Genomic DNA, 25,113 nt, shown 5'->3' on the forward strand with positions numbered 1-25,113 from the left:
TCTGTGTCAAACAGTAATTTTGTTATCCATTGTAAATTTACCATCTTTATTTACAGTGAGACATACTGTAAGATAAAAGTTTCCAGCCTACACACAGTGAACACTGAAGTATTCCCTATCTATCCTTGAGTAGTGTATGATGGGTTGACACTTTCATCTGTCTTTCCCTCTGATTGTATTTATTGTTCTTTGGCTCTTAGATGGCAGGGCGTTCCTGGTTACAAGAGTAACTACAGCTTCTCACCCCATGGCACTGACCTGCTAATCAGTGCTGAAAAGGGGCACCCTGACTGCGTCTAATTTGAGGCAAAGTCTAATTGTGCTCTTTTTCCGGGACAATAAAATTCTTCTCAGTCAAGGTCAGGGACATGCCCGTCGACAGGCCTGTTAGCAAACATCTGTCCAGCAGACTCGGCTTCCGCTTCTCGACTGAGACTCGTGCGTAGCCTGGAGTGGCAGGCAGTGAATGGAGCCTCCCCTCACGCACAGACACACAGAGTGCCTTTACAACTGACATTAACTAACTCTCGCTCAAATGAGAAGAAAATAGAGTTGGGTCCATTTCTGTGTCCATTCCTGTCGGAGACAAAAGGCTGTTTGTGAGGGAGGTGGGGGCAGTCCTATCATTGTGGGAACATAATCAGTCTGTCATTTCCGCTGCCCATGTGCTGTTGTTATCCCCAGGTCCCCTGGAAGAATGGACCTTTTGTACTGCCGCTTATGTGGCAGCGATAAAGTTTCTTACAGGAGCACATATGTGTTTATATCTGGAGATACATGCATGGACATAAAGTGCTTTGTTTGGCTTTGGTCTGCATTTACACTGCCGAAGGTGAGGCCAGCAGGGGCCGGGTCACCCCCCCCCACCCCCCCACCCCACCCCACGTCCACACAAATGCAGTCTGTTTGTGGCCAGTCGAACAAGGAAATGAGACAGGGTTTACTGATTGGCCATAGGAAGAGGAATCTGATTTTCCTGACAGCGCCATCTGACTGAATAACACAACAAACCATAAGGTTTAGAGAGTCTAGTCTGAGGACAGCAGGCCAGCAGGGGAGTTAAGGGGTGCTATCTGTCTGATGAAGTGAGGTCTAAGGCTACATGGAGTAACACTATTTCTCAGACAGTAGCTCTATTTGACAGACCCCTGCCATTTGCAGCAGGAGACAAGAGCCAATTTCATCACTTACCTGGTGGCCAATCAATACAGACCTGGGGCGGAAAGAAGTCACAGCGGTGCGGGAGTGCTGAGCTCTGTAGGCACACAAAAACAAGCACAAAAACAATCATCAAATCAAATCAGTCTGGCATTATTTGTTTCAGCTTTTAATCATATAAAAAACAGGCGCACAAGTTAATGACAAAGACATTAAACTGTAACTGTATCCCGGATAAAGGATGAATTGCTACGTCAAAAATCTGATCCAACAGACAATTAGCAGCCTGTGGCTCACCAGATTTTTCAAAAATATTTCCAAACCCTCATATCATCGTCTTTAACCACCCTTTCTAGTATATGCCACATAATCAGCCCAGTGGTGGAAATGTAAATTGAGCTTTCAGAGTTCAACCCTGTTACAGGCACAACTGTTATTGAGTGCCTCGCCAGTCATCTGAACCACCCTCTTGTGTGGTAATGTCACCAACGGTTGGACATCTTACTGATTTAACGCCAAGGAAAATAACGGTGATTACATCAGTGTTCTTTGTGCAGGTTTCTAAGCCTTAATAATGCTTGTGTTTAACATATTCTGTGATGGCCATCCAACTGAGGTTGGGTTTCTAACATTGTGGAATGGGACTGTCTCACATGGCTGCGTGGAGACAAATCACAGGCCAGAAAACTTCAATAGGAAGCTGTGTAGATCTAGAGAAATGAGAGATCTTTGCTAACACACTTGCATCCAGTCGGCAAACTTTTCTCTGTGATGAGTGGAAAATAGGGGCTCCAAGTATTTTGAATGAAAGCCATCTCTGTGTGGTTTTTAAGACTGCTGTCTCTCTCTGGGTTCAGCCTTTGAAATACAGTTAAGACCTTTGATGGAGGTTCTCTGCCAGCCTCATGGAAAGAGAGGAAAGACGTAAAAGAGCGAGAGAGGGGGAGATGAAGGCAGAAACAGAAGCAGAGAGAGTTCTAGGGAGAGGAAAAGACAGAATATAAAACTTTGAATGTTTGCTGGATTTGGATGTTAACGCCTTTGCGGGTTTCTCTACCTCCCTACAGCAACTGTATGCCGCCCAGCTTGCCAGCATGCAGGTCTCTCCTGGAGCCAAGATGCCTCCACTCCCCCAGCCCCTCAATACCAGTGGGCCCATCTCTCCCTCCTCTCTGAAGAATGACAAGAGTTCCTCCAGCCCCATCACTCAAGTCAAGGTACAACCCCTTAACTCCTTCAACCTGCCCACCCAGCAGCCCCAGGCCTTGAGTGGTACTTGACCTAGCCTAGCCTAGTTGGTGTTGTCTGAATAAAATAGCATGTACACTGTTCACCGCCGGCCGGTGCTGAGCCCAGCCTCTAACAGGCCATCAATCTGTGAGGCTTTAACAAGGCCCTCTCTCTCTTAACCAGAACTCTGTGGACATGGTTGCTATGGCTATGGCTGCTCCAAGCCAGTAATTTGTGGAACACATGGTTTCTAATTTTTTTTCACAATGAAAAGTTTTTTTCTTCTTTTTTTGTAACTGTGAAGGAATAAAACCATTACAACAGCGCTTAAAAGCAAGCAAAAAAGCAGGATTGACGACTTTTTTCTTGCCTTGTAAACAAACCAAATGCAGGATGTGTGTTTTCTGCTGCTGTATGGCACGACTCCACTAGACCTCCAGTGCAGAGGAAAAGGCCATATACATCATCCCCACTCACTAAGGCCATAATCAGAAACATATGCCCATTTGGAGTAGTTTAGCTTAATAATATCACAATGGAGAAAGACCATAAATCATGTCTTGAAATGGTAGGAAGCCACTCTGGGTTTCTCTTCACATACACACACACAATCCTTCAGGTCTCGAGCCTCCTGGGATTTCCATTGAAAGATTGCCATTTAACTGACTCAACACTGTCATTTCATCACGTTAATACAATTCCCCATTTATCAGATTAGACGGATGCCATCTAGGCCAATATTAATATGACACTAATTCTAGTCAAAATATTTAAAATATTGCCAAAGATCACAGAATTAAGGACTTCCCAATGATGTGAATCAAACATAAATGGAAAAAAAACTGATATTGGCATCCTCCCATCTGTATCCTCAGTCCAGTGGAATCAGATTGCCTTTAGTTTTGTTTGTCTGCTTTCAGCTCCACTGCATGACAAACTGTTATTGGCACAGCAATAACAAGGCCTTGGGGCAGTGTATGCTTGAGCCATATGTTTGGACAAGGAGACACTTGGGCTTTGAAAAAGACTGTTAACGGCAGCATGCCCTAATCTGATTTAAAAGACTGCTGTATACACAGGGCGATTTATACTGCGCAAAGCATTTCTCTTCTGAGATGCAAATGTTTGTTTATATTCAAAGTAAATATCTAACCATGGATTGATGACATTTTAAATTTATTTAATTCTGATTATATACTAATTTATTTAAACGTGATACTATATGTTTACTTTAATATTTGGGGGGAAAAAACCTCTTAAGTCTTTCTTTTGATTTATTCAACATGATTTTAGCTCAACTATAGCTGACTTTTCTCAGATAATTGATAATAACTCATACAGGTTACCAGGGTTATGTAGTAATGGATTACATGTAATCAGGATTACATTATCAGATTACAAAAAATAAGTAACTGGTATCAGCCCATTTGTAATCCACTGGATTATGATACTAATTACAAAAAGTTGCTGTGCTTTCAGTAACTGACTACATTTCAAAGTAATCTGACCCAACCCTGCAGGTGGTTTAAGTTTAGTTTTGTATGCATTTATCCTACTCTTAAAAGTCCCAGTTTTTAAGCAAATTTAAGCAAAAGAAAAACTAGTCTGTGCCCCCTGTTCTTCGTCTGCAGGTAAAATAATGTTTGGTCCCAGTAGACAAGCTGCTGAGGGTGCCACCTGGGTAAATGGTGCTCTTCATCTCACCTTAGTAAATGCTCTAAATGCTGGAACCAGCCCAGCAAACACAGGACAAACACATGCATCCTCCTCTGACCTCATCTCAGAACTACACTATTTACGTTTTTTTTTCAAATCACATCATATTTTTTTTAGGAATAGGGCATATCAAAGCATATGATAGAACCAAGTATGCACAAATGAGGAATGAAATTAGAAAACAAGTTAATGAAGTAGATAATGTAAGTCGACATCTGATGAATGGAACAGCTGTCTTTGATCACTGGCACCACCGTTATCTGGTCATTATTTATTCTTCGAACCAGAGTGCAGACACAGAGAACAGGGAGGAGGAGGAGAGGGAGAACAGATGAAGATGTACAGAGAGACAGAATCTGCTTTAATTAGTGTGAACAAAGGCGCTGGGCAACTGTGAAGAAGATCACAGTGGCACAGCTCCTAAGGAAGGATGGATGAGGAGAGGAGAGGAGAGGAGAGGAGAGGAGAGGAGAGGAGAGGAGAGGAGAGGAGAGGAGAGGAGAGGAGGAGAAAAAAAAGAAAACACAGGCAGAGGAAGAACCAGGGTGGAGGTGTGGGTCAAGACAGAGATCCTATAATTAACCAGGAACAGAGGAGAACTGTGCTGTCTGGGAATCCTGAGCTCCCCCCCAAAAAAATGGAAGCAGAGGGAGGGGACCGGGGGCACCTATTCACATCTGTCTTCTCTCATACTCCTCTCTTTGCTGCCCTAGGAGGAGGGAACACAGCCGCTCAACCTGTCTGCTCGGCCAAAGACGACAGACCTGGTCAAATCCCCCACATCCCCGACACAAAACCTGTTCCCCGGCAGTAAAAACAGCCCTAACAATCTCCTCAACAAGAGTGGCATCCCCAGCCCGCTCGGAGGAGGCCTGGGCCGTGGCTCATCTCTGGGTAAGACCATCTGACACATACACTATGGCTGGGACTATATGAGTCTGCAAGTATTGTGATTTGATATTACAGTTTGTGATTTTTATTTTCTTTTTTTTACCTTACACCAGACCAAGGGAAAATGTTGAATCATGCACTTCTAGAGACAGTATATCACGACTGACTCCAAAAAAATGCAAATCGCATGTCAGTCAGTCCTTCTGCGTTTTATTTCAGCAGAATAATTTCTATACTACATAATAAAAATGGTAAATAAAATTCTTTAGGATGTAAACTGCTACATTTAGCTGCTCAGCAAGCTATGACCATAAGAAAACAATAAATAAAATAAGATGTTAAACCAAAATTAATAGAACCCCTGGGTGCATTTTTATTCATTTCTGAGTCAATGCATTATGTTTTGTAGGAAAATGTTGCATTTTATGAATCCATTTTTTTCCCCACCATTATCATACACACAAATTTGTTCTGTTCAAACATACTTTTACAGTGTGCACTCACATCTATGGGGTGAGGTTTTGGTGCTGGTTTGGTATTTAATATGTGACAAATAAATGTCACTGTCAGGATGTTGGCAGTGTGTGTGTTCCAGGAGACTAATTTCGCTGTCCAAACTCCACTATGTGTGTGTACAGATATCCTGTCCAGCCTAAACTCTACCGCGCTCTTCGGGGACCAGGACACAGTGATGAAGGCCATCCAGGAGGCTCGGAAAATGAGGGAGCAGATCCAGAGGGAACAGCTGCAACATCACCAGCAGGGCATGGAGGCGAAGCTGTCCGCCCTCAGCTCAGTGGGCCTCAACAACTGCAGAGCTGACAAGGTTAGGACTACTATCATATAGTCTGTCTCTGTTTTATCTTCTCCATTACAAGCTTTTTCCATAAAGCTAAGGAAAAAAACAAGTAGCTGACCACAAAGCTCTGTCTGCAAGAAGTGGAGGAAAGAAACTATTTAAGAAAGTAGAACATGGTGATTTTGATATCACAGTAATTCTTAAGACTAATACTTTCTTTAATCCATGTCCAGGGTGGTCGTATTGATAAGAGCTGGCATGGCTCAGTGTGTACATGCGTGTTTACTCAAATTTCTGTGAATGTGTTTGTGTGTGCGTGTTTCGAGGGCTCGCTCTTGTTGATGTTGGTGTGAGGGCCGTGACAGGCCATGGCGGTGCCCGGTGTGGGTTAAGAAGACTCTGAAGTCTCTGCCCAATTAAAGCAGACTTGCAGCCCTCTCCGTCCCCTGACATGGGATGGGGCTGCTTTGTACCAGGAGCACACACTCCCAGGGATTCCCTTTAAAAATATCTTCAATCGATGAGTCAATCAAGGAGAGAAAAAAGCTGTCCTCCTCTCTTCAGTTTGATGCCATGTTGCCAGTTGGCTGTGAGGAGCAGGCAGGAACTGGGAGCGATGCTCATTAATATTTCAGCACCTGACACTTTCAACCAACAGCCTCAACTAGGTCAATGTATATGTAAAAAAGTCAATGAATATCTATTTTGATTTCCCTCTAATTTGGTGTTTTGGAAGAGATCACTGTCTATGCAGGTGGCAATCAACTATGCTCTTACTGAAGTGAAGCAAATAAATTGGTGCAGCCCACAGAGAGGACAGAGTCAGACTTCCCTGCATTTAGCCTCTAGTAACCAGAACAAAAAGCAGCTTCACAATACTCAATAAATCCATTATCTAATTTCTCATTCTATTATGTCATTTCTACCTAACTTTAAACAACCACACAGGCACATCATGTTTTTGTTTGGTTACAACATGTAAGAAGGCATGTGAGGCTTTTAGGAAGAGTATTCTTTTTATTTATTTAATTTTATTTTTGATAAAAGAGGCCAATCAACAAAAAACTTCAGAAATAACAAATCAACACCAATAAAATTACAAATGACAGAAGGTTTCCCATTAATAATCAGTCAGATGTTATGTAGCAAAACATGTCCTGTTTGTAGAGGGGCTGGTGCTTTGTGCCATTAAATGTTTCTTAAATCTGTTTAAAAACGGTTTTACTTAAAACACCCTTCGAGCAGCCTTCTTTCAGTTTCAGTCACAGGAGCTGCTACAGCTGCCTCCCTGCCTCCCAACCAGCTAAGGTGAGCCTGTGGTCAACCGAGCAGCCGAATGTGCCATGACATGAAAGCAGTAACTGAACAATGCCTGTAAAGAGCCTTTTTCAACAGGCAGCACACACCTACAGCTACATTGTCCTTAGCAGGTAGAGCTTAACGCCTTTCTTTACTCCCTGTGCAGTCTTTTGTAGAATTTAGTTTTGTTTCCTCTGAATTTGGGACAACCCATGTGAAAGCAATCATCTCAGAGGAGGAGAATGTTTTTCTTTTTTGTTTTTCTAAAGGGATCTTCTGCTTGAAATAGTCAGTCACTCCTCACCTGTAATCTGCCTTTTGTATGTGTGTGCCACCTGAGGAGAGAGAGAGTTTTTTTAAGAACGCGAGAAAGAGAGAGTGAGTGAATGAGTGTGTGCAGCATAAGTGAATGTAGATTAGTGATAAAAAGGCATAAATTAAAAAAAAAACTATTTAAGAAATGAAAATATTAAGATCATAGTATTGACAACACTGAAATGAAACCCAAAGTAATTAGTAGAGCTAAAGTTCAGGTGGAAAATGTGATTGTTGCAATGCACTGAAGTCATTTATCGCTCTCTCCAAACTAACCAAACTCCACAAGTGTTCTGTGAGGTAAAATTACTGACTTCATCCATGGAGTTTGGTTGGTTTGGAGAGAGTGACATTTTGCTTATATAACAGCAACTTCCCTTTGGAAAAGGCTGTCTGATGGCAAACTAAAGTGGGGAAAATATTCTAAATATAGCGTACACTTACACTGATATTGATTTTCTTTTAGGCTGACCTTTTTTTAACATGGTTCAAACACTATTGTTGCTCTCCCCGTCCACAGCAGCACATTGCTTAGCTTCGAACTGGCCTCTTCTGTAAGTAATATACTAATTATTGAGAAGTACCTTATACAACCCCACATTAATTCAAAGAATCCCTTTAAGACCTACACACATGCCTGTGCAGATCTCTTACAAAGACCAACTAATATCAATAATTGAAAGCATCACCTCGGGTAATATGCCTCTGTTTTCATTACAAAATCATTTATCGCCTTGTTGAATGACACCTTAACCGGGCTCGTGCTTGACTCTCTGGCTCGTGCAAATCATAGTGAGATATTGTCACCTCTTAGTTTCAGTGACACTGGCCCTATTAGGACGGTGTGAAATGAGAGGCATGCTTTATCAAGTCAGCTAAAAGAATTGCCCCATCATCTTCATCCTTCGGCTGCAATAAAGAACAGTAGGCTGTAATTCAGCGGCGAAATGAGAGGGAAGGAGAGAGAGCCTTTTGCTGATACAAGCCAACGAACTAGAAAGGTTTGAATGCCCCAGATAAAAGCTTTCACTTTGGTCAGTTTCAGAATATTAATATTTCACGAAAGCGCCTCACCTGACATAAATATGGTGTGGTCTTTAATAGCTCCCCTCCCCAGTCTCTTGTTTGGAAGTTTATCATAGTGAGAGCTTACATGAAGAAGATTCTGGAAAGGTAACATAAATGGGATTAAGGAGAGGTTAAGATCATCCAGTGTGGCTGTTAGAGGGGGATATTAAATATTGATTTATCCCACTGTAATGACCGGGCAGAGGAGTGGGTCTAAGTGCTGCTTACAGATGGATCAATTCATCTTTTCATACAAAGTGTGTCTGAGCAGTACAATGCATTCCTCCCTAACCTTTATCACTATGACTCTCCTCTCTCTGTCTGACCTAGGAGAACATGGTGTAGAGCAGACTCTCTGTACAGTATACAAGCCTTTAACCTGAGGACACGTAAAATATTCATGCTTTACAGGAGCGGATTTTCTTGCTTGTCTTTTTATTTGTCTGTTTTTCTATATCCCATCAGTACAATAAAACCTTTTACAACCCTTCTGCAATTTACCTTTTTGAAATATTTATCTGAAGGTATTATTGTCTGTAGCGGGCAATTACTTTGTTCCATTATTTACCATCTCCCTCCTCACCCAGTGGAAGCTTTTACCTAGAATGTGCCTACAGTCAAATACAGTACATCTGAATCCATTTGTAACCATTTGAATTGTTTCCCTCTAATATATGATGCAGCTATATCTGGACATGTTGTTTTTCAGGGTCACGGGTGAATAAATATCAAGTGTCTGTTTCCACGCAGATGGTGCGTGCAGAGACTCAACTATGTTTGCATCGTGTCATCACCATTTATGACCTATTGGAATATATGGACAATAGGTCAGAGATTTAGTGCTTTATGTTACTTTAAACAGTTTTGGAGTTTAGTTAACTACATGTAGTTCAATGACTACTCAAACAATGAGCTAGGTGGTAGTTCAACTACAATCAAATCTCCGTAGGTTTTTCAGTAGGCGACTACTCTGGGTCATGTAGTTTGCATAGTTAATGCAAACTACAAATTCATAGTGTTCTCATTATGTTTTTTGCCATACAATAATTTAGTTTGACATGCTGTTTTTTGAGACTTCAGATGTAGTTTAGCTACTTTTCTTTGTGAAATAGCCAGATGTTTGTTAAAGTGGTTTCCCCAGCACTGCCTTTTAATATTTTCTGGCTCAGCAGACAAAAATAAAATAAGAATTTTCACAGAAATGAAAAAACCTACTTATAAGAACTGTTCAGAAATGAAAAAAACATATTTTTGAAAATTAACAAAATAAATGGCTAAATGTACCTTGGCTCATGTTATCCTTGATGAATGTAATACAAGTTTAAATATTAATGTAACCAGTCATAACCTGGAAGAAGCAAGCAGCAAAATCAAAAGAGTTTAAATTGAAATAACTCACAAATCCATGCTTCATCTAGGTCGTCAATACAGAAATGGGCAGGTGTAGCCAAATAGATGTTTACCAGAACACATAACAGTTGTAGACCTTGTTGAAGGCATGAATAGTATACTTGTCTGAAAACTGTAACTTGTAAATTGCCTGTAAATGAATACCTTAATCCCCCTCACTCAGAAATTGCAGTCAAATGGTAGAGCTCAAAGAGTGGAGCTCTAATGCCATTTTCAGCCTCAGCAAAATGGTTAGAAAAAGCACGCCAAGCAGAGAACAAGAAATGTTATTGGCCCTTGGCCATCGGCCAAGCCTTGTTGTTGAACTCCGTATAGTCAGGTATGACAGATTTCTATACTGATGCATCAATTTCTCTCACTTTAGTTCCTAGTAGATGATGCATATGTGATGCCCTGGAGGTTGTGTGAGATAAAATATATTCCTCTGCTGACATGTCCCTAACTGGAATCAAAAGGTGAAAGGCCAGTGTATTAACCTATTGAACTGCCCTTTTCTGCCCTGCAACACCTCCTCTCCTCAGTATTGATGACTACAATTGTCCATTTCCCGTGTCCCAAAGCTCACCCTGTAAATATTCAAATGGAGCTTACACTGGTGCTCCACAAAATCCAGACTCCTAACCTATTGGTTATAGTGGTTATACTGTTCCCTCCTGTGCACGTGTGATTTTGTGAGTGTGCGTACGTACGTGTGCATGCACGTGTGTGTGTGTGTATGTGATGCCAGGGCTCTATTCAGGCAAAGCCCTCACAAAGACTTTGAATATAATCTTGTCTGGTCTGCAGCCCTGGAAGCAATTTTCTGCTCCTTTTCGACTGCTGTCTTGGAAATTGCAAACCAAGGCGTTTTGGCTGCAATGTAAATCCTTGGCATACAAGGGTTTGCCCATCCAAATTAGATTATGCTCAGCTCCCAGACACTGGCTGTAGCCAGCAAGTGCTATTGTGAAGATTGCTTACATTAATGCTTTGTCCAATTGTTCATGTTTGCCAAAAGAATAAAAAATAATGTATGACTCTGGATAATATGTGCCTGTGGGTGTGGGTGTGTGAGTGTGTGTGTGTCTGCGGGCTCCTTTCCCAGGTCAGGTCTTTCGCTCCGTCTCGCCTCTTCCCCAGAAAGACATCAACACTGCATCTTGGTGGGGTCATTTGGCGGTGGTAGCTCCATTATTTTCTACAGTTGTCATTTTACATGGTGAATTTCTGGCCTGCTGCAGAAACACTGCTGGCCCTGGCCACTAAGACCTGTGGTACCACACTCACCACAAGGCACATACAACAAAGGGCGAGGAAAAGAATAGGCCACAAAGGACCATTTATAGTCTATGGTATTGTTGCAGTAGCCACATAATGGCTCCAGCGTCCAACAAGTCTTGAGGTTTTGTCCATATGTGAAAGGGCTTTTGGGTAAGGCCACACTTTCTAATATTCTGCTGTTTGCATCCTGGAGGGTTTGATAAGGCGCTAAATTTCAGCCCAACTTAACATCATTCCCTGGAGGAGCCTGTGAACAGTTCTGGATCATTGAGGACTGGAAACCCGTAAAAGTACATGATGTCAACACAAATGATCTCAGCAGTGGAGAGGAGAGGAACATAACATAATAACTGAGCACTGTGTCACAGAGCTGACATGGTTATATATGACACACTCCTAAATTTATGACATTTTCAGCACATCTGGGTCTAACTAAGGACACAAAATTACATTATTTTGCATTTAAAGCTACTACAAGGAGTTTTTAACTGGTTATGAAACAGTTTCAATGTAATACTGATGCCACTATATGACTTTAAAGCAAAGCAAAAAAAAAAAGCAAAGTAAACCATCCAGGAGAAGATTATCCACTTCTATATAGCTGTTCTTAATGGCTGCCACTGGGTCTTCTACTCGAAATCAGATGAAACTAGCTTGTGTTTACATCTTCCCAGCCAAAGCTAAGAATATTATGTTAGTCAGTTAAAAAGAAGCAGGAGCTTTTTATTTAGATAATTTGATTTTTGACATTATGTTTTGAGGTTATTATGGTCTCAACACTACTGCTTTTGTATGGGCCTCCAAAATCAACAAACTATGAAAGTTGCTTGTAGTAGCTTTAACAACAAATGTTAAATGTATTAAAAATTATCACAAAATGTCCCAAAGTAGATACACTAACATATAAAAGAAATCCAATTGTTTAGACTAAAAGGCACATTTCAAATTGGCACTGAAGGGTCATATTTTGTGGGTTTGACTTGTTTTCCCTCCAACAAAAAGTAACTCATCTTGAATAATGATAGCATATCCTTTTATGAAAAACAAACAATAAACATTAAATTGGCACAAAGCCCAGAGTAAGGTTACCTCACCATTTTTTTTTAATTTAATTAAAGGCCTTCCCTCCCTCTGTTTTAAACAAATGAGGTGATGCCCTGGCAGTACAAATGGGACTGGAATAGCTGGCCATCTCTGCTCTGTGTGATGCTGAGGACGACTACTATAGAACAGATGCCAGCCTTTTGTGGCTGCTACTGTTGATTCTGCTGCTGCCTGCATTAGCCGAAGCAAAGGGGGAGAGCTCCGGGTAAAAAGAGAGCAACAGTCTGCATGAAAGGAACTGTGGGTTTACCGCATGCCTGGATGTACTTAACATTTAAATGGTTCAAAACTAGCAAAAACTACTGGAAAGCTGCAGACTTATAAATAACGTTGCAACTGGTTACAATAAAAATACAAAACAGATGAGGCGCTGAGCGGTGAGGAGCTGTAGCCATGTTAAAGTGCAGTCTTTGTCTCCATCAAGGCTGGGGCAGATTGTTGAGGGGGTTTAGTCTGAGACCCTTGGAGAGAAGACTCCGAGGGCCACAGACCACAGTGATGACTGACACTTGATACACAAAGCCCTGTATTGTGGTCGGAGAGCCACTGCCTTCAACTTGCCACATTCCAGGTGTGTGATATAACCAGAGCCAGTTCAGCACATTATCAAACTTAAGTGGCTGCTCGGGGTCCTGCAGCTGTTTGAGCTTCCAATAGCTGAAAATTTTAAATATACGCAATCATATACTTTCCACTATGAAGGAAACATGGATGAGATTCTACTGATACTTTAGAGATTTCGGCGGGTAAAGCAGTTATAGATGTCAGATTTCACAGAAAGGGCTAAATATGTCATTTACTGTATATACAGTACATACATATGGTATGTGGCCAAAAAATAACCAGACTATTATATGACTTTAAGTTGGCAACCAGTAATTTTGGAAGTAATAACGTGTCATGGCTGCCAGCTGCCTGAAAGAAATGAAGCAGTTTTCTCTTTAAATAATAATTCTCATGTCAAAATGTTTTGGCAAGCAAACATGCCAACTTAATCTCTGCTTGTATCATCTGGTTTACCTTATTCCTCTTTCAACACGGAGTCAGATAATTTGTTCTTAAATGCAACACAAAAACAAAAGCATAATTGGTTAATTTATATCAATGATAACACATTAAGTGTATGTATTTAATTATGAATTAGAATTAGAGTTGGGTGATATGTTAAATCCCCGACCCACACAGTGAGTTAAGTACATTATATAACATTGCATTTACTACATCCAATACATAAACATAAATAAACTCACAAACTGAGTGTTCCGATACCCATACTAACCATACTAACCATACTATTTAGTATGCCAGAAAAAGGTACAAATACATAGTATGTAAAATGCAGTGTGACAAAAATACCAGGATGTTCTACTGCATCTGGTGGGATTTTACATCGCAAGACAGCATGCTTTTCTGACCCACAATCCTCTGCACAGTGGAAATTTCGTGAGCACATGATAGCTCACACCCATTCCAGATCGCATACTTTTTTCTTTTCAGTCTTTCACAGACTGTGATGGATGTAGGAGCAACAGAAACAGCGCCATGTTATGACAAAGTAGTATGTCCCAATTGTATGTCGTACTGCATGAAACAGCTGCAGGACAAAAGTTACCTCTGGTAATTAGCAAATTTACTAAATCATGTTTTGGACCTGGCCCAAAGTCTACCAATATAATATGCAACATGGCCTGGTTTGTCTGGTTTTATCATGGTATTACCAACATATACGACAGAGAAAAATATGTCCAAACCTCTCTGCCATGAGTATTACCTGCCTTTCTTTCGCTTGAGAGAGGAACAGCCTAATCAAAATTTTCTGAACAAAAAGTAGTGCGTCAGTTTCTTTTTAAGTTGAATGAAAACTTTAACATCATTCAGATTAAGACAGGTTTCATTTCATGTCTAAGCCCAACCCAGCAAACTGAGACAACTCCAGAAAACTGCACGCTGATCTGCACCACAGTCTACCTTACTCCCCTGTTTATTTTTCTTTCATCTCTATTTGAACAAACTCAGGCCATATGGCTTTGCCTATAGCCTGGAGCTATTTACAAAAGGAGAGAGTGAAGGAGTGTTAGGATTGGCAATGTGTTGCTTAAATATAGGGCAGGAGTAGGCACAATGCACAGGGCCGTCCGCCACCCGCCTCTGCCCAGAATACACCCTGTGGGCAGAGCAGCAGGCCTCCGGCACATGTTCTGTGGCCGGCCAGATTAAAGCTCTCTTTACAGCATTGACAAGGGCTCTTTTGGGCTCCCTCTCCCAAGTTGCACAGACTCCTCTATCTATCCTCTTTCTACATTTCTCTGGTCCTCAGTGACTCACGACACTGGACTGGCTCATGACTTCACTGGGCAGCCGTGTACATCTGAACAAAGTGCATCTGTTACCAAACTTTAAAGACAAAAGACTGCACGGACAGGACAGATGAGATTATTGTGGGTGGCAGTTTTCCACTACAGCTCCGAGTGCATTGCTATAATTTTAGTTGTGGGGTGGAGAGCTGCATGCTGAAGTCATTTGAGGGAGGGACCGGTTGCTTGCCAGCGGTCATGGTCAGAGTGGGAGGGGAATAATGTGTACTGTTGCATCTTTTGTTTCCTGTCTCTTTATCTTTACCTCCTCACAGCTGCAGGAATTCTCTGTATTCTTTGTCTTTAAAGTCTTATCATTTCTTTGTACTGTTCATTATAAACACCTTTTTAAATCCGCCGTCTACTCCCTCTCCTCTCCTCTCCTGGCAGGATGGCCAGCTTCCCAACATACTGCATGTCCTTTGCTACTTCTCTGTGTCAGAGTGATCAGTAAAAATTTAATGACACTATAAAATAATAAAAGTGCCATTAATTTATCACAGCACTTGATGCGTGGGCAGTAAAGACGCATTAGTTCACTGAATATTTTCAGGCCTTAAAACAAAACCCTGATGCTGTGCAGATAATTTATGGCCCTAATTTCAACTGTAATTCTAATTCACAGATATAAATCTCCAAACTTATAACCAATAAGTATATTAAGCTCAGTATATAAAATTTTATGAAAATTTGTAGTACCATATTGCTCAGATAGTCTGATATTAATTAGCATAGCTAACAGAGGGAAGGGAGGAGTAATTTGGCCACTGTAACTACCCCTTTACATCAAGTATGTAAAATGCTGCCTCGTAGGGCTGCACAAAGACCAGGCTTGGTTGTAACTTTGTGAGCAACATAGGATATTTTACCACCAAAAAACTTTTTCTTTGCCAGGTAAAAAAGTAAGAATAAAGAACTGATATAACATAACAACATAACAGTTTTTCTAGTTTAATGCTATCTTGAAGTTGACATGCTTAAAGAAGTATGTCAGTTCTGGGTCCACGAAGCTGCACCTCAGAGGCAGTGGTCTACATTTGCCACAACTTTGACAGTGATTTGATCTTTGTATGACACATGCACATTGAGGAATACACTCCAGACACACTTTTATATCACTTTCAATTGTTCACTTTATCCAGAACTGTTTACTCTTTATTCTTCAATAAGGTTCTTTCATAAATCGGACAGTTTCTTCCATAGCTTCATAAATCTCTAAGGTCAGTTCAAATCATTAATTAATCAAAGAGGGAACTACGACAAACTCTAACTTTTCAACCTTGAAAAATGAGATATAAATCATCCTTGTATCCTTCACAAATTACCTCTCATTGGTTACAATTCATCCCAGTAGTGGTGTAGGTTGTAAGAATGGAACTCTTCGTATTTGACATTAACTTGTACTATCTACGTACTGTCACTGTCATAATACCAGTACCATATATCAAAGTCAGAGTTCTAGCACCAACAAATAACAAGTTAATAACGCTCAAACAAAAAATGTTATTCACACCCCGGGTCTCCACTACTGTAGTGCTTGCAGCGATGCCGTGGTCTACAAATCTTGTTCTCCAGATGTAATAAAACCTGTTTGTTTGGTCCTGACACCAGTAAATGTCACATCACCGTGATTTAAATAGTTTTTTACCCAATGAAAATGAAAGCTGTTATGCAAAAATAATCATTCCCACTAATTATGAATCACATCGCAATCGTAATATTTTTCAAAATAATTGCAATATAACCAAATCCTGTAGCCCACAGTATATGTACATGTTTTCTACATACCCATAAACAACCACGTGATCGTTTTAATGTCAAATGAAGTGAAGCTACCTCTGAGAATCCTCCCAACAAGAGCCTCATTCAGTCCTGCTCCCAGCTGTCTAATGTGCTGATGTTCACTAATCATATGACTTTGTGCGGTGGAGAAAGAAGTTCAACACTGAGCTGGTTATTAATGAAATTCATTGATGGATGGCCCCTGTTCTCTCTCCTTCTCAGCCCAACATGATGCTTAATGATCATGAGTTTATAAAAGGACTTGATTGATCAGGAGGGACCGGCAGAGCGCAGATGAGGGACGAGATGACTACTTTATTACAGACGTACAGTACCCGTGAACGCTGTGTCTTCCTAGTGGACTGTCCATGTAGCATCTGAAGCAGCACCGTCGCCCATCCAGCTAATCGCACATCAGTCACTTTGTCATCGGGCTGCTAGCTTCTTTCATTAAGAGCAATAATGTGGCGGGGTGATGAATGCGGCTCTGTGCGCGCGTGCAGGCTCGTGCATGTGTTGCTTAACACAGAATGTGACACTGAGAAAGGCCCAATCTTTACAAAGCGTCCTCTTGCCCAGCAGGGACCACCACATATGTCATAATTAGAAAACACTTAAGTAAGCAAAGGGCCGTCAGATAGACAGGCTCTAATCACAGGCCATAAGCAGGTAGTGGTTAATTGTATATCAGAATCACTCAGCTGGCCATAAATAATGACTGCTCCTTCCAAGTATGATGGTAAATTGCAGTGCTCTTTCTGTCTCTCTCGCAGTCCTTTCTTTTGAGGAATAGTTCTTGAATAAATAAAAGCATGAGGAAAATCAAAATACTGTGAAAGGCCTCAAATGGACTTGAACTGTCTTCATCCTTCAGCTTGTCATCTTTTTTAAATCCTCAAGGGAAAAAAAGGTTATACAAAAGAAAAGGATGTGGACAGATAGATAGATTTCTTAATTTTTTAGATGTGCTGTGATTACTGATGGTTGCAAACATAATTTTATTTGTCAGGTAAACACAAATCGAATTCAGCTGTAAATAATGTTGCAGACTTTATGCATTTTCCTTTACAGATCTGAGTTGAAAACGCTAACAATTGATTCACTGATTAATCATTAATAAGACAAGCTACTACAAGAAACTTTCGGACTGTGTTGATTTTGAAGCCCTCTGTGGAGAAAAGCAGTAGACTTTCCACCATAAAAACAACAAAATACAACATCAAAAATAAGATTATGTAAATAAATATTTCCTGCTTCTTTTTAACTTACTAGCGTAAGACTCAAACCTGGTGACAGGATCAAAAAGGACCATAAAGAAATAGCAGATCCTCTCATGTATGGTCTTGTGTGCTTATGTAGGTCATAAAGAGGCATCAGAAATAAATTTAAATGTTAAATAACCAGCTCCTTGTAGTACCTTTAATAAGATACAAAACAGTTTTTTCTTTTCTTTTTCCTGATTCAAATTTCTTTTCTTGTTCTCTCATTTCTTCTCATTTTAAGTTGAACCTGAAATTTGCTTATTCAACAAATGGCTCTGCCAGACAAAAATGTCAGATTAGGGGCAGTTACTACCATTTCTTTACTACTGATTACTTATCAATATATCATTTTAGGGGCTTTTTTTAAGCCTTTATTATGACTGGATAACCACTCATAGACAGGAAAAGGGGGCGCAAGTAGGGGGAAGATGCTGTCGAGGACCTCCCTTTATTGGTTAAATTCTTAACAGCAATTTATCAATCAATGATTAATCATCAACCATTAAGATGCCTAGCCATAGAAATAAATATTTTCACTTATAATAGTTATGTCTACTTAATTTTTTAGCATCTTCCCTTGTTGGTGGAAAACAAAACTTCCCTGTGGGGCAGAAGTTAGGAAACAACAAAACGGTACAATGCATTACAAAGCAGGGGCTAAAAGATTAATGTGTGTGTCGGTGTCAGTGTGTGTGGCAGGGGAGCTGTTAGTATTGTGTGGGGACTCTACCTGAGTATCTGTTCAGACTGCGTGTGATAGGCATGTTTAGAAAAGAAAGAGGCAGAGGTCAGCGCAGACAGTACATCTTTGGCAGAGATTGAATGCTCACCCTGGGAGTAAAACAAATGCTTTTTTTCTGAATGGTGGCAACATGCCTGCTTTTAGTGTCATCCAGGCGAAACCTAGGGGGGGAGAGATTATTTGTATCATGCAGAGTCAAAGTGTCCATCTCCTAGTTGAGTCTTTAGAGAGGAAGACAGCCCTTTGCTAATGCCCTGTGTATTCACTGAGGAAGTAGGTCATTCAACAATGGAGCCAGCAGCAGTCGGCACTCTCCCCTTGCATAATACATTAAGTGTAATGTGCAGCAACTATTCAGAGGCCCCCCGAAAGCTGTTATTTTATTCTGTAAATGCACACGGACATGACATTTAATATTGTCACGGAGCGCTGAATGACAGGGTTTCATTGTGCGTCAAGTACAACATGATGCCAAGTTTAATCTGAGCACAAAGCGACATGACAAACGGGAAAACACGGTGTGTTCTCCAAAGCATGAACTCTGAATAAATGATGGGCGCTGAGCTCTGGGCGCTGCAGACTGGAAGGGAGGATGTAAGGAGAAGATTACAGAGGAAAATCTGAGCACTGCAAAGAGGGCCACAGCCCCATTGTGTGCTCGGGATCACAAAGTATCCTTCTGTAAATCTATTTACAGCACCCCTGGCCCTCACTGTCTCTCTGCCTCCTGTCATCCATTATAGCCGCCACTGAATAGAGAGATGAGAGAGGAAAAAGCTACATCTAGCTCATGTCAAAAGAGCAGCTCTTCAAAAGAACCTCCATTTATCAAAGACACTTTTTTTCTTTTCAAAATTTCAGATTCCTGATGGGGTTATTTTTACAATTCTATCACTGTAAAAACGTGTATATGTGCTTGTTCGTGTACCTGACTGTTTGTATTTTTCTCTGTAGGAGAGGGCGCATTTTGAGAGCATTGGGCACCACCTCGGCAAGCTGGGTGAGGAGGGAAAGATCGGCCACAGAGTCATTGACCTCACCAGGCCAGAGGATTTAGATGGTGAGAACATATTTCTCTGTTTTGTGCTGATAAATGTACATCAGATGATTTTATTTCTTTTTGATGGTTTGGTTTCTTTATACATGCTAGACTGGGTTGCACATATAAAGATTAATTTAATTTAGTTCTGATCAGGGTTTAGCAAAACTAGATTTAAAATGACTGAACAGATTTTAAAATTAAGCAGAGGTCTGTTGCACAATTAAGAATTCATGTAGTTTAGTAAGTTTATTAAATCCAAGTTTGGTGATGTAAACATAAATCAAGTTAAATCAATATGGCAATGGTTTTGGCAATTTAAAAAAAATATAAATAAATTAAGTGCTGACAGGACCTAATAAGTGTAAAAGAGGGTGAGGGTGAACAAAATGTTTTATTGTTTGCTAGCTAGCTAAAAAAGTTAACAAAAATGTAAGCCAAGCTTACAATGTTTGCTAGCTGCTTAAAGAAGTTAACAAATACATGAACTACAATGTTAGCAAAAATCTGATACCTACGTTGTTTGCTAGCAAAAAAAAAGTTAGTAAGCCTACTCATGATAGCTCAGCAGAGAAGCAGTATTTTAATTTTCTTCTAGGAATTTGATTGTTTTGCTCAGTCCATCTCAAAAAGGCAGTAAAAAGTCAGGCATTTTAAATGTTAAAACTTCAAGTCTAAGTTTAAAATTAATACTGGATCACATTTTAAGACTACGTTCTGTGTAAAAACTAAGCTGAGCTTTAAAGAGAGGTTGAAATGTATTTTTTCTTAATTTTAATCTTATTTGGTACACCATAATTCTAAATTAAAATTAAATAAGAAATAAGAAATTTAAATAAGGTTTAAAAAATAATCCTTGTTAGTGTAACCCAGCCTAAGAGTTGTGATGGCTGATAAGGCCCACTGCTGCATGTGTCTCAGATTTAGATGGCGGAGTGGTTTGTAAAGGTGTGTGCAGAAACATGTGCGTGTGTGTAAGAGAGATGTGGGGGCTGGGGTGAATGCCGTTTGAAATGAGCCGTGGCTCCGAGGTTTTCACAGGTAGGTGAGCGGAGGACAAGGGTGCCTGAGGACAAAGCTGGCTTTTTTCCAAGCTCGGCTCCTGTTGCTGTTGTGCTTGTTTGAGGTCCTGGGCACAGGGGTGTAAATTCGGCTTGCACCAGTGTGACAAAGCGTCATCTCCCTTTGTGGCGCTGGCTCCTACACAGGAGCAAGGAGCACCTCAGTGCACTAATGTTTGTCCGACATAAATATTTGTGGCAGTTTCCATGGCACTTCAGAGCCAGAGCAAAGAGGAAAATGGTTCTGACTCATCTTTGATGCCTCCAAGAGTCTCAAGGCAGAAGGATAGATATTTCTCAGGACAATGTAACCCATCAACAGCTTTAAATAGCATCTTAGACACATTTCCCATCAGTTTTAGAAAGAAATGCCTCTGTATAATTGGTTCACATAGACATTTATAAAAATGTTTTTACTTCCCGTAAAAAACGTTTGTTTACCAACTCCAAAGTAATAGTCTTTTTTTAATCATGTCTAGTTTCACATCACACCCAATCCTGAGGATGAGAATTAGAGGTGCATTTAGTGACATGTTTCCCATGTGAGCCGCAGCAGCAGATCCCATCCCCACCCGTCTGAGTCCTCGGACAGATGTGTTTCCAGTGCTCATTCCCCCAGTGGGAACCTTCCCTCTGTGGCTACTGTGGAGTCAGGACCGAAACAGAGCGCACACCAGGGCAGTTGTGTCCTTTTAAGTCCTGCACAGGGCCGAGGGAAAGGCTTGCGCCAGACGCCTCACATCAGTGTTCCCAGTGGGCTATGGATTAGGAGCAGGCAGAGGTTAGAGGAGAGGAGAGGTCCTCTTCCCAGGGGGAAATGGCTGGGAGCCAGGGCAGCGCACATAACTCAGAACACACAGTTAGTATTTCTTCTCTTTCACCACAAATATATCCGTCTGTCTCTTTCAGCTTCACCAACAGGAAAACACATAAGGCTGAGTGATGTGAAGCAGGGTTTTATGATGTGAACCACAAAGTGTTTACTCTTCTGAGGACATGTTTACTTTTGAAATCCTTGTTGTGTGGATTTTCTGCTCCCTGAACCAATCGAGGCTTGGCTGCCTGGCATACCTTGATATATAGAAACATACAGTATCTGTCTGAGTGCAGTTTATTTGCACTCTCTTTAATATCCTATATTTGATTGTTTGCATGTCAAAAGTCACACAGATGTCAGGGTTAAAAACACGGATGAATTTGGTTGACAAATTTCAGTGTGAAGCTTAAATATTGCAGTTGTTTCAAGGTATAATAGGTAACATTTCCAAATCAAAACGTTGAAAAGGGCTAGGCATTCTATATTTTGTTGAGTTGTGTACTTAACATTATTACAAAACTTCAAGCAAAATCCATTATTTATTCAAGGTAACATGAATAAAACTATAATATGATCTGAATCAGACAGATTTTCATCGGCAATGGTGGCTGTTTATCAGTGAAGACAACAACTCCCATGATCCCATGCAACTTGACTTCTTTTACTGATAGCTGAAAATACTGATAACTTTTTCTCATTTGTAATTTTTCTGTTTTCTTTCTTTTCTCTTTATAAATTTAAGCGAAAGATTCCTTTTTCAACAAATTCTTCCTCCAGATAAAACAATGACAGATGAGGCAGAATTAGCCTACTGCTATCTCTTGACTATCAATTACTTATCAATTAATACATTTTTAACAGTTATATTCTTAATGCCATTTAATTGATCAGTGATTAATCATTAAAATCCCTACTTCATGATCTCATCAAACTGTCTGTTGTTATTCCTTTAATGTAAAAGAGACTCCAAGTGGTTGAACTTGAATATTGTACATTTAAATGGCATTTATATTTCAACATACAGGAAGGATTAGCTTTACACTGAAATATAGTGATTTTTATTTTACATCTGAAACAAGTTATGTCACCAAAATGTCTGAAAAATGTTTACTTGTCAACCAAACTTATCCTAGCTTTAACCAGACATCTGGATGTTTGGCCTGTAAATCTGCCAAATCAGTGTCTACTGAATACAGAAATTCATAACAGAAGTCATAAATGTAACACACACTGCTTATGCTTTGGTTGTTTCCTGAAAAGGAAAATTACTGGGTGTACCTCCCAGCCTTTACATAGGGTGTGAAAGCCCCTTGGTGTGTAGCAGAACAGAGCAGCCACACTGAGCTGACCCAGTGTACAGCGCTACTTCTGTCATCACAGTAGTTCACAGAAAGCTTTAGGTTACTTGAGCTAATATTTGTGAAGCATGCAGCAACCAAAGTCCCAACGACTTTGGAAAAAAAACAGTGGCAAAGGAATGGAAATAGATAGGATTTCCTTCATTTTACAAAGCCACGAGCCACACACACGAAGCCACCGCAAATTCATTAAGGTCTTTTTAAGCTGTGATGAAAACATTACAAAAATACCACAAAGGCCTCAGCCCAGCCAGGCCCTTTGTTCATTCACATATGGCAGTATGGAGTTGCTGTGTAGCTGAGGTCGTGTGTTTGTCTAAACCACCCCCCCATCACTGAGGGTCCGCAGAGAACAAAGGGGTTGTTGAGAGATGTGTGGAGGCAGGAAACAGAATTAATCTAAAACGCCCAGTGTGATAATATCAACTGCAGAGTGAGAAAAGACGAGGCTTTAGTCGAGCAGCGTGTCTCTCTAACAGAGTCCTCGTGGAATAGGATGAGAAGAGCAGTGGTGTTGCATTGTTGTTACAGATCATTTGTGATGGGTTTCTTTACATCGGTAGCTCCAAGCTGTTATGAAGTTTTATAAGAGTTGATTGTTTGAAGAGGTTTTTGTTGTTGTTTTTCCTCCGCTGAGAGGCCGTGGGAATCGAGCTCTGGCTTTTTATTGCTGAGGAGTTTTTCCAAGAAGAAAACCGAGATGAGGAGACGCAGACATGATGATTTAACAAGTCACAACGATTAATAGTTGAATAGGTCAACACAATCTATGAAAACTTCTGTTTAGAAGTCGGTAAAGTCAAATTTACCCCAAACAGGACAAATTTCTGTGTGGTTCTATGTCTGTGTGTGTACAAAGTAGAGCCCAGCTGGTATTAGAAAAAAAAAAAAAAAAAACAAACAAAAAAAAAGATATTGATAAATCTGCCTGCAATGCACAATATAGAATTGTAAACAGTGAAGTCCAGTGTCAGTGTTTTTTTTTTACTTGTGGCAAGTGGGTCTAAAACTACTTGGCAAAAGGCAATTTTTTTGTTAAGTCTAGGGCTGCAATGTCAGAAAAAAATAAAATGTCAGAAAAAAAAGTGAAAAATGTCCATCCCAGTTCCTCAAAGTCCAAGGTGACATCTTCAAATTACTCACTGTGTCCAAAATTCAATGATATTAAGTTGAATATGATAATTAAGGGAGCAAAACAATAAAGCTCCATGTATAACAAATACTCGATTAGCAAAATTGATTAATTCTTTTTTCTTTTGCTAGATTTATCAGCTTGACATGGCATTTTACTTGCTCCTGGCAAGCAGGCAATTCTTATTGTTGAGCCCAGAACACTTGTGACAAAGTCAAGGAAGTGTAATGAAGGCAGGATATTTTACAGTAAATAATAAACTATGTTGTTCAAAAATTTATCAGAGCAATCACTGCGTAAAATACAGCATATGTAAAAATCAAGTAAAACACTTGAATAAAGCTAATAATTTATAACTGCATTGTCTTCTGTTTAGAAAAAAGCACATATTGGAGAACATTTATGCTGATACCAATATAGACTGATATAGCTGTGAAAAGCCAGTTGACTGTCTGGCTCCAGTGCAAAGCTGGGACGTTGTGAAAGATTAGACTCCACTTTTAGGGTAAATGCATATGAGAGAAAACAAAATTAAAAGCCATAGCCTGCATGTTGAAACAGGTTGGCTGTTTGTTCCCAACTTCTCATGTGTGTATGCTCACACACCAACACAGGGGCACACACAAGTGCTCCAGAAAACTCAAATCATCCTAACTGGAAAAAGAAAAAAAAAAGGAGTGACATGTTGTAATAGGGCTTATATCACTTGTAATTTGTAATGGTTTAATTAGTGTGCTATGAGCTCAGGCTAGAACAGGGCCACTGAGCACTGCGTCCTGTCTGTCCATACACATTAATCTAGCCTGATCCTGCTCAGAGGGAGAGGCTCCATTGTCAGCAGTAAATGCCTTCAGTCAGAGGTGTTAGATTTGATCCCAACAGGGAGGGCTTGGCAGGTTTGCGTGATTGTTGCCTGCTCACTGAGGCTCATCCTCTTGAGCAGATTCCTGGGTGACATTATGTGTCTGCCCGCAGAACAAAGATGAGGAAGGAGGAGAGAAAGGGGGTGGGAGGGGGGGAGAGAGGGGACGGCTGGGGCAGCACTACCCTCTGGCTTGGTACATGTTCGAGTCTGAGCCTGCAGCTCACAGGTGCGATAGGCATTTTAAGGCCTCACTACATTCTCTCTCTTATTTCTCTCCTTTTTTTTCCTGCTTCATCCCTATCCGCTCTTCATTTTTTATACCCCCCCCTGCCCCAGCCAACACACACACACACACACACACACACACACACACACACACACACACACACACACACACACACACACACACACACAATCTTTCATTCTCACTGTAATTCATGCTGCTCATCTG

General features: G+C 40.5%; 1 protein-coding gene across 5 annotated transcripts in view; it reads left to right on the forward strand.

Moving 5' to 3' along the window:
- The window catches only part of sox6 (SRY-box transcription factor 6), a 172,872-nt gene that overhangs the window by 134,014 nt on the left and 13,745 nt on the right, over positions 1-25,113 (forward strand). For all 5 annotated transcript variants that reach the window (XM_084716580.1, XM_084716603.1, XM_084716587.1 and 2 more), the window contains 4 exons: positions 2,226-2,375; positions 4,818-4,998; positions 5,634-5,821; positions 19,345-19,450. In XM_084716580.1, coding sequence (XP_084572706.1) covers positions 2,226-2,375; positions 4,818-4,998; positions 5,634-5,821; positions 19,345-19,450 — 625 coding nt within the window. The remainder of the gene's footprint in view (positions 1-2,225; positions 2,376-4,817; positions 4,999-5,633; positions 5,822-19,344; positions 19,451-25,113) is intronic.

Source organism: Lutjanus erythropterus, chromosome 1, assembly GCF_056507025.1.
Source record: "Lutjanus erythropterus isolate fLutEry1 chromosome 1, fLutEry1.hap2, whole genome shotgun sequence".
Classification (NCBI taxonomy): domain Eukaryota; kingdom Metazoa; phylum Chordata; class Actinopteri; order Lutjaniformes; family Lutjanidae; genus Lutjanus; species Lutjanus erythropterus.